Source organism: Harmonia axyridis, chromosome 3 (assembly GCF_914767665.1).
Source record: "Harmonia axyridis chromosome 3, icHarAxyr1.1, whole genome shotgun sequence".
In the NCBI taxonomy this organism is placed as follows: Eukaryota; Metazoa; Arthropoda; class Insecta; order Coleoptera; family Coccinellidae; genus Harmonia; species Harmonia axyridis.
In genome coordinates, this window is record NC_059503.1 from 60,304,366 (window position 1) to 60,317,509 (window position 13,144).

Below are 13,144 nucleotides of genomic sequence, written 5' to 3' on the forward strand. Positions count from 1 at the left end.
TCCCCAGTTAATAATTATGGCCACTTAACATAGTTAGAAGTGAGAAAGAAAAATTATAGGAATAAGCGGATCATGCATAAATAACAATGGAATAAAGACACAATTTGACATAAATGAACTTACCACAAATCGGTTAACTTTTATTTTTGGCTGTTTGTTTACTTCGATGTGAGTAGCTTTCATCGATTCGAATCGTTCCCTTAATCTTAAATAAGAAAATTTACAAAAAAAAAAACTAATCATGATGGAATATCTATTTTTTTCGCATATAATAATAATAATAAGTTGTTACTTACAATTTCGTTGATTCAATTTGCGATTGATCATCTTCATTGACGTTTATTAAGTTATTTTGCTCCTTTTTGATTTCTTGGGCTTCCCATTTTTCGAACTTTGCTGTTAATTGCTTAGCTCGGGCAGCTTTCTTAGCCTGAAACGGATTAAAATATTATTATACTATTAAATCTGCTGTTTAAGGGTCAGAAATGAATCTTTAATTAAAAAAAAAAATATGAAAATAGACACTTCTATTTCAATAAGTGAGTGTACAGATTATTAATTGAAATTCAGAAATGAATGATTTGGCGAGTGTCCAAGGATATAAATTAATTGTAACGTTTTTTCGTTGGCATAATATTTTCATTAATAAAACCTGGGAATCACTAGAGAAAAAAATTTGAATACTCTTGAAGAAGTTTGAACTTATGACTTCAAAAAGTCATAGTGTTATTTTCTTCTACTTTTTTCCCAGAAATGTATTAGGGAGCAGGGAATGTATTGTCTTCGAATAAATTCCAGTATGATAGTTAGATTGCCTATCGAAATAACGAGCGTTCATTTAAATTCGTGGTCAAGAGTGCTGTGGAGAAATTAGATTGGATTTTCTGTGATTAAAGTAGCGCTTAGCTTGTACCACTGGTTTAGATACTTCGAATTTGGGAACAAGCTAAGCGCTACTCGTAATTACAGAAAATTAACTCTAATTTCTCCACAGCACTCTTGACCACGAATTTAAATAAACGCTCGTTAGTATGTGACAATTTGGTCACTTTCATTGCTCGAAATAGTAGACGTGCTGCCGCGTGGCAATTTGGTCGGAGTTGTGCTCATCTGCCACATCTCATCAATAGAACTGGTTTGGGAAGTTATTAAGAGCTGCTGAAGAAAATTTTTAATGATTTCGACGATTTGGTAAATTTCTGTGGCACATGTTAAAAAACCGAAGATGAATATTTTGCGATTTTGAAGTCTTTGGATGGCTGTAAATCGAAGAGGAAGCATTTTTGCATGAATGTTTATGGGTACTTTTTTATTATTTTGATCAGTACTATCACCTCCTGCAATGAAGAAGATTTGAACTGATTCTTACCTCAATGAGATCTTCATCTTCTACTTTCTGCGAATTAATTTGGTCCAATTCATCCACTTCCTCCTCTTCGCTTTCTGACCCTTCTTCTTCACTAGATTTATCTTCTCTAGAAGGTTCTGGTGGAGGTGTAAACCTTTTCAGAGGTTTAGGGCCTAAAATTTCCATGAGTTATAAGCTAGATTCAATACAGATTTGAAAGAATCATTCTATACCTTGGGGTACCGGCTCTTTGGACATATTCTCTTCCATCTGCCTGAATTTGTTCAACATTTTTGTGGCGGTGTGTGTTTCTTTTGCAATGACAGAATCTTCTATTACTTCATCAGCTCTTACTATGTCTGGGTCGTGGTACAATTCTCTTTCTGGTGTGGATCCCTGAAAAAAAAAGTGAAAATGAAAAGAATAAAGCAAAAGCAATCATTTAGCATAAGCGTAGAAAAGAATTAAAGATGTGAGAAAAAATGAGTGTAACTACAATCTTAAAAAGACACCAGGCTCAAACAAGATGACGAGGCAGTAGATATTGCAGGTTAGGTTAGGTTAGGTTATGCTCCAAATTGTAAGAGTAGTTTTTAACTCGATGTTTTCTGAGGTATTGCTTGACCTGCCTAGTTTAAGAAAATGTTCAGTTTAGTGAACTAAATATAAAATGGTGCGTTTTTGTCAATATTGATACACGGAAAATATCAGCGATTTCCTTTTTCCCAATTAAGTTTTTGGGACCGAATCGGGAATTAAATTATTATGAGATGAGTTTATTACTGATGGATATATATACCGAGTGAACTCTTCAAGTTGAATCAGTTGAAAATATTGAGAAGGAAACATCTTATGAAAAAATTTTTCGAATAAAAAGTTGAAATGCCCACATTTCCTCCAACTTTGAAATTTCAAATGGGAACCCCTGCTTTATTACAGATACGTATTTTACGGCCAAACACAGATGGCTCTGTAATCGAATTGAATTTTCCGTCTGAACGACCTGAATGTACCCATTCCATCAATCAATCACATGAAATTTTAGTCATAAACTGTCAAAAACCTTCATCATTTTATTAAGCTGCAACCACAACCTTGAACCAAAAACACCAAGAACAAATAATTGCGTCATTTCCAAATGATCAGTGACGGTACATGTACTGAAAACAAACATTTCAGCAGGAAACGTCAGAATTACATATGAATGATTAATGGAACGGATACTTTAGGGTCGTTCAGACGGAACTAAAGTGACTTTATACACTTTATATACTCATATAGTACATCAAGACACTGTAGATTTAACTCGAATACAGAGCCATCTGTGAAAATTCGTGAGAAATCGTCCTCACAAAACTTTTGTTTTTTTTACCGTACAATACGAATCTGCAATAAAAACTGAGATTCCCATTTGAAATTCAAAAAATTTTTTCCATAAGATATGTTTTCGATATTTTCAACTGATTCAACTCAAAACATTCACCCGGTATATTCCTTTTTGAATTTTGAAGTTACCCAGGATTTATGAAATTGAAGTTGCCGTTTGCAGTTGACATTCCCTCTAAAGTTGAAGTTGGCAGTTCACAGTTCGAAAAATTATTCATTTATATAAACTTGAAGTTCGCAGTACACGTTTGATCACAAAAAAATATTTTGTGTATTTACGAAAGTATACCTAACCACCAAATAACCTCTAAACAAAGATGCATAGAAAACCTGGCGTGTCTACTTATACCTGTAAAACTTTCATACAAAACGGGAGATTTTTCAGATTTATACCTATTTGATTTCGAGAGATCGTGACTGTTTCAGATGGCGCATATACAGCGCTTATATTTGACATTTCTCGCGATTCCCGACTCGACTATTTGAGTATTGAATAATATTTTATATTGTATGCAGGTGACAATCTTCTATACTCTGAATAGGCCGTCTGTCATTATATTCCATTCATTTCATTAAAAATTTGATATGAACTGAATTGCAATTTATTGTGGAAGTTTGCAGTGTGTCAAATCATTATTTCATTTTTAAACGGCGCCAGACAGATATGGGGAATTCGAACAATTCTGAAGAGTGCACCTTACAGAACTCTTGTAGGCAGAACACCAAAGCAACAGGTGGGATATCTCAAAAGTCTTAAACAAAATCGAATCAGTACACACACCAGGGATCCTATTCATCTTACTCTTAACGAACAGTAAAAGGTGCATGTGAGGTGAACAAATTGAAGTGAAAGAATCCTTAACCTGTACTCCGTATTGTATATTCACAAAAATCAACAAATAAGCCTCTCCTATCGGTTAAAAGCACAACGGTAACTGCAAAAGATTAAATATGACCAAGTCGAAGCCAATAGACAGAAGAACTTTTTTAACAACTTAGAACAGGAACGTCTGCCGGTAACAGCAACGTCAAGTTAATAAATCCAGAGTCTATCGATTGTTAAGTATTAGAATTTCAAACACCAAGCAGTTCAAAAACACCGATGATTATCAACCTTGACTTGTCCCTCTCTTGGAGGTGTGATCCTGAACTGTTTTCTCTGTTTCTCTGGTTCTCTATAGGTCTCGAAAAATTTAAATCTCTGTTGTATGTCTGCTGTCTGCACTGTTACATCGTCAATTTGTTCCGTACACTTCACAGTGTCCTGAGATGCAGACTTCTGTATATAGGCCTATGGTAAGAGAGAGCAGTAACTTGAAATTGGGGTAAAATTAAATAATAGCTAAAGGTTGTTTTTCGTAAGTTCGAGGTCTCATATAGTTGAGGAGACAATTATTCAGAGGACCATAGGAGTTGAGACTTACCTCTCTTGCTTTTTTGATTTCGAGTTTGGGAGCTGCAGTCGTTAGCTGAGGTGCTTTTGATGCATTGGCGTCTAGTTCAAGGAAAAGACTTCTGGACTTTTTACTGATCTCTGTAATAAAAAAACAGTTCATTTTAATGAACATAAGCCAATGATGTGATCGTTGAGATTCACTTTCAAATTATGTTCGAATGAATTTTTTATGGAAAGATCTGTAAATTTCGCATAATATGGATTTAACTGAGCCTTAAAAATGTTCTTTTTGTCAATAATCAATTTTCAGCCGAGAATTGGCGTTAGTCATGATCAAAAGATTGTGGCTTTTCAGAATGAAGTATAATTTCTGTAAATATTAGAGACCGATCTCAGGAACTCAAGTTTACATTCTTGTTGGATTATTATTATTATTTGAACTGGGATCGTTTTGCTTCGGTAAGCCTTCCGGGAACTGCGACCATGCAGATCTTTTGTTCACTACCCTAGTCATTCATAGAAACCCAGGGAGGTCGTCAACGACGTTAATAAAATTGACAACCTCCTCAGGGGCCTTGGCCGTTACCTCTCTGGTATCCAGGACCGGCTTACCCAAGTGAATGGTTCTTAGGCCAGCCAGCTCCGGACGCATATCAAGTGTTCGGCTGTTTCTGCTTCCAATCCACAGAGCCTGCAAATCTCGTCTGCTGACATTTCCCATGTCAGTGCCCCGTCAGCAGTCCCACCATCACCCGAAGCTCGGCTCGCGACAGCTTCAGGAGCTTTTTGGCGTATGTAGGTGAAATCTTCACGAATTTCTTTGCCTGAACAAGTCTAGGAGTGTTAGTCCAGTGGATTGTCCTACTGTTCAACTCCCATAGCTTGACCGCAGCTTTATATTGGTCTTTTCCTATCCCACAGAAAGGCTCAGGTCCAGCAGGTCTTAACCTTGATGCACTTTTTGCAAGTTCATCCGCTCTTTCATTTCCTTCAACCCCACAGTGCCCTGGAACCCATAGTAGAGTCACCTTATTTCCTCTGGCCAGTTGCTTTATGGTGTTACGGCACTCCCAAGTCAGCAAAGACCCCTGACAACACGATTCCAGGGATCTCAGCGTGGTTTGGCTGTCTGTGGTGATGTAGATATACGCCCTTGAGGTTCATTTTGAGACACTCCTGGGCGCATACATAAAAAGCCATTATCTCGGTCTGTAGAATCGAGGGCTCACTTCCCAGGGCTTTAGAGATCCTGAGTTTAGGTCCATATATCCCAATGCCGGTGCCCTTCTCTGTTTTTGATCCATCTGTGAACCATATGGATGACTTTTTGTCCAGACGATTTACGAGACTTATTGCACTAGGACGGTCATTTATAACCGTTTCAAAGGGCGTTTCAAAATCGTAGGTGGTTGGCATAATATCCGATGGTTTTGCGGGGAGGTTTGAGTCTAGTTGATTCAGTATCCTCATATGTCCAACCCAGTTTCCAGGAAGGAGCTTTCCATCAAGGGAAATTCTTATTGCTTCGAGCAGGCTACATTTCCTCACATGTAGGTGTAAGGGAGGCAGGTCTAGTATGACCTCCAGCGATTCTTGTTGGATAGAATCACATGTACTAACATGTACTAACTTCTACTATTTTAATGCAAAGGTAGCTGTCAGATAGATTATAATTAAAAATATTGGATGATTATGGTGATTTTTGAGCGCTCATTCTTCGATAATTCTATAATTTCGTCATAATGTCTGTAATTTCTCCGTTGATTTTCATGTTGATTTTATTATCAGAACTAAATAAAATAAATGTGAACGAGCTTTTTAGAAAACTTTTATTTGTGTATGACCATCAAAATAACTTCAATGTATAGTGTACAATTTGGCTCATTACATATAAAATACGCATCAACGGTAAACTGGAATCCGATATACGGATGCCACTTTGCAAACTCGAAAAATTATCAAGGAAGAGTCGTTTGCACCGACTTTCAGTGGGGTGGAAAATTGAACCTTTTTTGGGGCAGTATAACACGTGAAGGGTGTGAATTTACATCAAGTGAGGGCCAAATCCATAAAATATATGTAATGACATGAGCGTTTGCTGAGTAGGAGCATTGAAAAAGTGAAGTTGAAATTTAGTTTAACATTGGGAGAAACATAATGCATGTGATGTTTGTTGTATATTTATGATCGAATTCTGAATATTTTTCCCCGATAAAATTAGAGATATTTTGTGAAATTTTTCAATGGAATAACTTACCACTCTCATAGATTTCTAGCTCTTCTTCATCCTTTTCATCTTTGGCCTCTTGAACAATTTCACCTTTCTCAAACCTTTCCTTTATTGTTTTAGTGTCACATACTTGGATGTCTTCCTTCTTTAAATTAACGGAAGACTCTGATTTCATAACAGCCTCTTGGTAAGCCTCCTTCATTTTACCTTGTTTACCCTAAAAAAATAAAAAATAATGATTACACTTTAACCAAAAATCTGGTAAATTCTGCCAATTTTACCATAAACAATTTATTCCTAATTGATTGAATCTCTTGCTTTCTCTCTTCACGTCTCTCATCTCTACTATTGGATTCTCCATGTTCAAACCTATTTTTGACGTCGGACATTCCTGTGAAATGGAAAGGTTTTTCTTTTTGGACCCTTTTCGCTCTGACCAACTCTGCGTCTTCTCCTTCCGGGATATTTTCCTCCTCCTCATCACTAGAGCTTTCTTCAATAGGTATACCGTTCAACGACTCATCAGTAACACCAATGTCCATGCCTTTGGATTGAAATCTGAAAATAACCTCAGTTGATTGTTTGGAAATATACTAATTATTGAACCTACACTGCGCAAAAGAATTAACGCACATTATGGAAATCTCAAATTTATTCTACAACTGAGGGTGTTCTCAATGATAACTATATTTATTAGAATTATGCATGCATATTTTATCTACTTTCAACGTTTTTCGTCAATACAGATGTTTTTTCCCAGCAGGAATAAAAAAAGATGAGATTATCAGATTTTGAATGTATTAACTCCATCAGCCTCTTCCCAATGGATATGCTCTCTCGCAAAATCCAAACGCGCCCGTCGATGGGCTGGGGTAAGAGCTGGGCCTCTTGCCGCGACACGAGGCCTTAAATCATATTCTCTGAGGCGATTTCTTATTGTCTGAGTGCTAATTTGCACCCCATGAGTTTGCTCAAGCTGATTTTGAAGGAGGCGAGCGGTTGCAAACCGTTGTCTCAACGAAGAAACTCTCAAGTAACGTTCTTGAATCGCAGTTGTTACCCGTGGTCTACCCTGTCCTGGTCTTCGGACATTCATACCTGTCTCCCTGAATCGCTGCAATATTCTGGACACACTTGTATGGGAAACTCCAAACCTTTCTGCAATTCTTGTGTATGTCCACCCTTCTTCTCGCAAAACTACCGCTAGGGCACATTCCTCTTGGGTCAAATTGCGTGTTTCGCTTTACATAGCGATCGAGTGTAGAAAAGCAAACGAAAGAAAAACTATTGATCACTAGAATTGATCGAGAACAACTGATTTCAGAATGGAGCCAATACATTCAAAATATGATAATCTCATCTTTTTTTATTCCTGCTGGGAAAAAACATCTGTATTGAAGAAAAACGTTGAAAGTGGATAACATATGCATGCATAATTCTGATAAAAATAATTATCATTGAGAATACCTTCAGTTGTAGAATAAATTTGAGATTTCCATAATGTGCGTTAATTCTTTTGCGCAGTGTATTTTCAATGAAAACGACAAAAATCTAATGATTTCATGTCATCACTCACTTGGCTAATTTGGATAGAATTGATGGAGACCTTTTAACATTGACTTGGGTGCGTTCTAGAGTACTGTCAGATGACTGGTGCTGTTCGAAGACATGGAATCGTTCTTTAACATTAAGGCTCTGAAGTTCCTCTAGACCAAGGTCTGGTTTATCGCTTGCTGTGGGAAATAAAAATGTTATTACTTACTATCAGACATCAAACCGAAAACAAGATTAATCTTGTGTTTAGAAAAAAACCTTTTTAATTAAAACCTTCATACATAGCAAGAGCTTTCAAACAAGTCAAAATTTCTTTTTGAACGTCTATTTGTTAATAACTTCTTGGAGTGTTAATTCAAAATGATGAGTTTCAACGCAAAGCAACACTGTGAGAAAAGCACACACACAAATGCAAACCTCTAACGACATCAGGTGGTAATTCTAACGGTTGGTTTTCGCGTATTATAACTTCAGTTTTTCTCGTTTTGGCTGTAAAAAAGCGTTTATGAAACTTATTTGAAGTAAATGCGTAAAAATGATATGATAAATATTGGTTTCATCATCATAAATCCTACTCAATTTGATTGTAATTTGAAATTATTCATTATTAAAAATAATTATTCAGTTATTTGTTTTTTTTTATCAGTATATTGATCGATTTTGGTGACACTGCCTGTTACCACATGTACCCCTGAGAGCATTTCTCCACAGACTTATTTAAGAAACTTCAGAAGTCAGGATTATGGATATGACTACAAGTAATATAAGTTTTATGGAAAAATTTGAAATATTTCGTTAAATCAAGAAATGTTTAATTGAATAATAACCATCAACATTTCGACCATGTATTATATGACATTTTTTGTTGCAAATAACCTTTATGATCTCCTCTTGAAGTTTGGCCTTTTCAAAAGTAGACACCTGGTATAAATATGTGTGTTTTAGATTTCAAGATATATGAATTATTTACCAATCAACCCATACCTACGCTCTTGTATTAAATATACATAGGCGAACAACTTTGCTTCCGCCGTTTCGTTCCGAAATTCGAGGCTTTATTGTGAACAATTGGTTTTACATTGACGATTCAAAGTATTGTCCATCGCTGCCCACTACTTTCTCTCATCTTCCGGGCAGCGTACGAATCCCGCGTTGAAAAAACTGGCCATCTTTTGAAGCGATCCACGAATCGATTCAATTTTGTATTTCTTCATAAGACCAGAAGTGCTGTCAGCCAGGCCGTGTACCATTGATCGAAACAAGTGATAGTCCGAGCGAGCAACGTCTGGAGAATACTTCCCATTTCAACGTTCCCAAGTATGTTTTGACCACTTTCGCAAAATGGGGTGGAGCATTATAATGCTGTAAAATCACTTTATCATGTCTCTTGTTGTAATGCGGCCGTTCGTCTTTCAATGCTCGGCTCAAACGCATTAATTGCGTTCGATAACGATCTTTTGTGATTGTTTCAGTCGGTTAAACAACTCATGATACACTACGCCGAGCTGGTCCCACCAAATACTGAGCATGACCTTGCAACCGTGCATATTCAATTTGGCGGCCGACGTGAAAGCATGACCGGGATATCCTCATGATTTTCGGCGCTTGGGATTATCGTAATGAACCCATTTTTCGTCTCCAGTCACAATGCGATGCAAAAGTCCCTTCCGTATTTGCCTTACAAGCAGCTGTTCACAAGCATACAAACGCCGTTCAAAATCTCTCGGCTTAAACTCGTACGGAACCCAATTAACTTGTTTCTGAATCATTTCCATGACTTTCAGGCGTTTTGGAATGGATTGTTGCATCACTCCCAATGATCCTGTCAATTCCTTGTTGCGTTTGACACGAGTCTTGATAAAGTAATGCCTCCAATTCTGCATCTTCGAAAACCTTCTCTCCTCCACCGCCATGCTGGTCTTTGACGTCAAAATTACCGTGTTTGAAACGTTGAAACTACTCTTGGCACGTTATTCCACTAATAGGGAGGTATTTGAGAGCATTCGATGAGCCTCCGCAGCAGATTTCATTATATTAAAGCAGAAAATTGAAACCAACCTCAATGACGAGAATTTGGCTCGTAAGTTGACATGTTTAACCGAGAATAACTTTATGATGCAGACACAAATCGACTAATAGTTCGATGGCGTTATGTTTACAAATACCTAAGCCTATTGTATGTCATCTGCGATCTATTTATTTCGACTACCACTCACCGCTACTGCCATCTATTGTCAAACGGAGGAAGCAAAGTTGTACACCTAATATTTCATTCATAAAACTATAATAAATCTATCAGTTCGAACTTTACTCCCAAATAATTATTTCAAGTAAGTTATTTTCTATTTTTAAATCACGGAAAAATAACATTCGCAGGTGACGCTTCCCAGCAATAGCTCACACATGTGGTGCTTTCTGCGGGCTTTTAAAATTATCCATTTCCAGTGAGTATACTGTTTTGAGAGAATTTAAAACTCTATATACTCAAGATAACTATCATAACGAAAAATCCAAATCTCATTATTCAATGCAAATAAATGAAATTTTTGGAGGTGTCATACTAAATTGAAAAAAAAAAAACTTACGTGGTTCATCAATGTCATCAACAGCCTTAGGGGCGAACAGTGCTTTGAAATGGGGTTTACAATATAATGTTCCTTCATGGCTTTCATACGTATCGACGCTACAAAATGAATAGAATTGAATATCTTGTCTTGTCTCAATTTCATAATAAATACTTACTTGAGCTGTTTATTACATTCGTGACATCTGAAGCAGTTTTTGTGCCAGACTGCTTTTTCCGCTTTAATTTGTTCCATTTGGAACACTTGTTTGCCACAGCACTTACAGAGTGTTGTGTCGATACCTGTTCCCTATAAAAAAATAAAATTTTAAAAATGTATTTCAAGCGTTCAACATCGCGAAAATTATTACAATTTTTCGAACTGACGTACGTCGCCAATGATTGATGAATCAGAGAAAAAAAATCGAGATTTGTGCTCTAAAAAGTAAAAACTACTTACGTTGAATTTTTCTTGGGCTCTGGTCGAATCGCTACTTCTTATATGCAACACATTTTTCTTTTGTAGAGCGTCAAACTTGCTGAAACTGGATTTCTAAAACGAAGAAAAACTAATGAAATTAACAATTTTTTTTCAGTATGTGATTATTAAGTGCGGAAAAATAAAAAAAAAGTGAGGGTGCAGTTGGAAATATATCTCTCGAAGATATTTAATCAAGGAAATGACTTATTTTGTTTGAATTAATCCAAAAGTCATAAGTTATGCTGTTAATTCCTTAGAATTGGAAAGTATATGGTTAACCTTAATCGATGTGACTGATAGTTTCTTACATCGGTCTAAGTAAAAGCATTTTATTTTATTTTGAGCGCTTGTTCCCCGAACAAAGTGCTACTCATATATAATTTCGTATAGATGTCTGTAATTTTTGAATTTTTAGTCGGGAATAGTCCCAAGTGTGAAAAACCTAGGACTAGTGGTTACGTAAATATGTCTCAATAACTATTCAAATAAGACATACAGGGTGGCCAACACAAAACAGCCCAGCACGGAGACAGGTCAATTTCAATTTGGAATTAGAAGGGAATTTCTTGTGATAGGTTTGTTTTATCGTGTGGCATCCATCTTCAAATCTTATTTTAAAGATTTGAGTGGCGTCGGAGAGAACAACTCTCTTCATGAAAAAAAAATCCTATAAACATATATCCTAACAAGTTTCGTTTTCGAGATAGGCCTGTTAAAGTTTGAAAAAAATTTTTTTTTACTTAAAACTCTAGTATAACATTCATTGTTTAAATTATTAGGTAATGAAGTCTTGATAATGTAATTTTTCGAATTAGGTAAGTCTCTCCTATCAAAATTATACAGTGGCGGAGATATAGGGGTGCGATGATCCTTTTCTTATTGAAAATCTACACCATTGATTGTCTTCATTTCTGAAATTGACAGAGCTTCATTGAAAAGGATCTCTTGAATTATTTTCATAGAATGTACCATTTTCGAGATAATCGAATACAAAGCAAATACTATCCATAAAAATTAATTTTTAAAATTTTCCCATTGGTGATGAATAAATGTACAGGGTGGGCAAATAAGCGAGGTAAGCGGCTATATCTCAGGATCCACTCATCGTAGGGACTTGCGGTAAAAATTTTTACCACTAAAGTGTACAAGAAAACACACTGGAAATTGTTCATACCACTACCAGTAGGGGGCATAATAGCTATCGTCGAGTAGAAAATGAATTTTATTCGAAAATGTTTCATATGAAGTTGAAGAAAAATAATCATCACTGTAATCCTTGGAAAATTCTATATCTTTTTGAATTGACACTTTCGATTTTACGACATCAAATGAGGGTAGGGGAAAGGGAGAAATCTGACTGATTGAAATGCCTGCAACTTCAGTTTGGCTCAACATTTTTGAGCAAATTAGATCTTGTCTAAGAGATAATATCTTGTTGATTGAGGACAAAATATACTCAAGATAAATTTGTTTTTGCTGCTTTCGATAGTCATAAGTTCATTGTTTTGTTCATTTTACTTCGAAATTTCAAATGTAATGATAGGATTTTCTTAACAGAAAAGCAAAGCGATAGCTTCAGGAGTTTCAGGAGTTATGGCCGAAAAAGGATATTCTTCAACTGATGCACTGAAAAACTAAATTGTGTCTTCTTTCGGCCATAACGTCTGAAGCTATCGCTTCGCGACCTTCTGGTTTTTTCATACAAATTTGATGGGATTTCTGTTTTTGTCAGAACCTAAAGACACAATTTGGTTTTTCGCAGTGTATCAGTTGAAGAATATCTTCTTTCAGCCATAACTCCAGAACGCCTGAAACTATCGCTTTGCGACCTTCAAGTTTTTTTATGCAAATTTGATGGAACTTCTGTTTCTGAACTTCAATACCTAAAAATTAAAACATGAATGTAATAATACTAGAGTTATAAGTGAAAAACGGTTTTTCTTTCAAACTTTAACATTCTGTGTCTCGAAAACGAAGCTAGTTAGGATATATGTTAATAGGAATTTTTTCCATGAAAATAAAAGTTCTATCCGGTGCCATAGTTATTGTTCTAAATTCTGGACCACTCTGTATAGGGTGTCCGATTTAAGATACAGAGACTCTCTCCTATAACTCTAAAAAGGTAATTAATTTCTATGATCCGTTATGAGTACAATATAAACCATAAACTAGAGAACGAAGCAGAG

At 36.1% G+C, this 13,144-nt stretch overlaps 1 protein-coding gene across 32 annotated transcripts in view; it reads right to left on the reverse strand.

Moving 5' to 3' along the window:
* LOC123675614 (F-actin-monooxygenase MICAL3) overlaps window positions 1-13,144 on the reverse strand; it is a 116,410-nt gene that overhangs the window by 1,950 nt on the left and 101,316 nt on the right. For 22 of the 32 annotated variants that reach the window (XM_045611024.1, XM_045611017.1, XM_045611042.1 and 19 more), the window contains 13 exons: window positions 10,938-11,030; window positions 10,657-10,787; window positions 10,500-10,597; window positions 8,332-8,403; window positions 7,937-8,093; window positions 6,642-6,918; window positions 6,388-6,577; window positions 4,159-4,268; window positions 3,849-4,025; window positions 1,582-1,744; window positions 1,370-1,521; window positions 297-430; window positions 124-205 (listed from right to left, as the gene is read on the reverse strand). In XM_045611024.1, the coding sequence (XP_045466980.1) occupies window positions 124-205; window positions 297-430; window positions 1,370-1,521; window positions 1,582-1,744; window positions 3,849-4,025; window positions 4,159-4,268; window positions 6,388-6,577; window positions 6,642-6,918; window positions 7,937-8,093; window positions 8,332-8,403; window positions 10,500-10,597; window positions 10,657-10,787; window positions 10,938-11,030 (1,836 nt within the window). The remainder of the gene's footprint in view (window positions 1-123; window positions 206-296; window positions 431-1,369; window positions 1,522-1,581; window positions 1,745-3,848; window positions 4,026-4,158; window positions 4,269-6,387; window positions 6,578-6,641; window positions 6,919-7,936; window positions 8,094-8,331; window positions 8,404-10,499; window positions 10,598-10,656; window positions 10,788-10,937; window positions 11,031-13,144) is intronic. The other 10 variants (XM_045611045.1, XM_045611044.1, XM_045611046.1 and 7 more) reach the window with 3 other exon arrangements.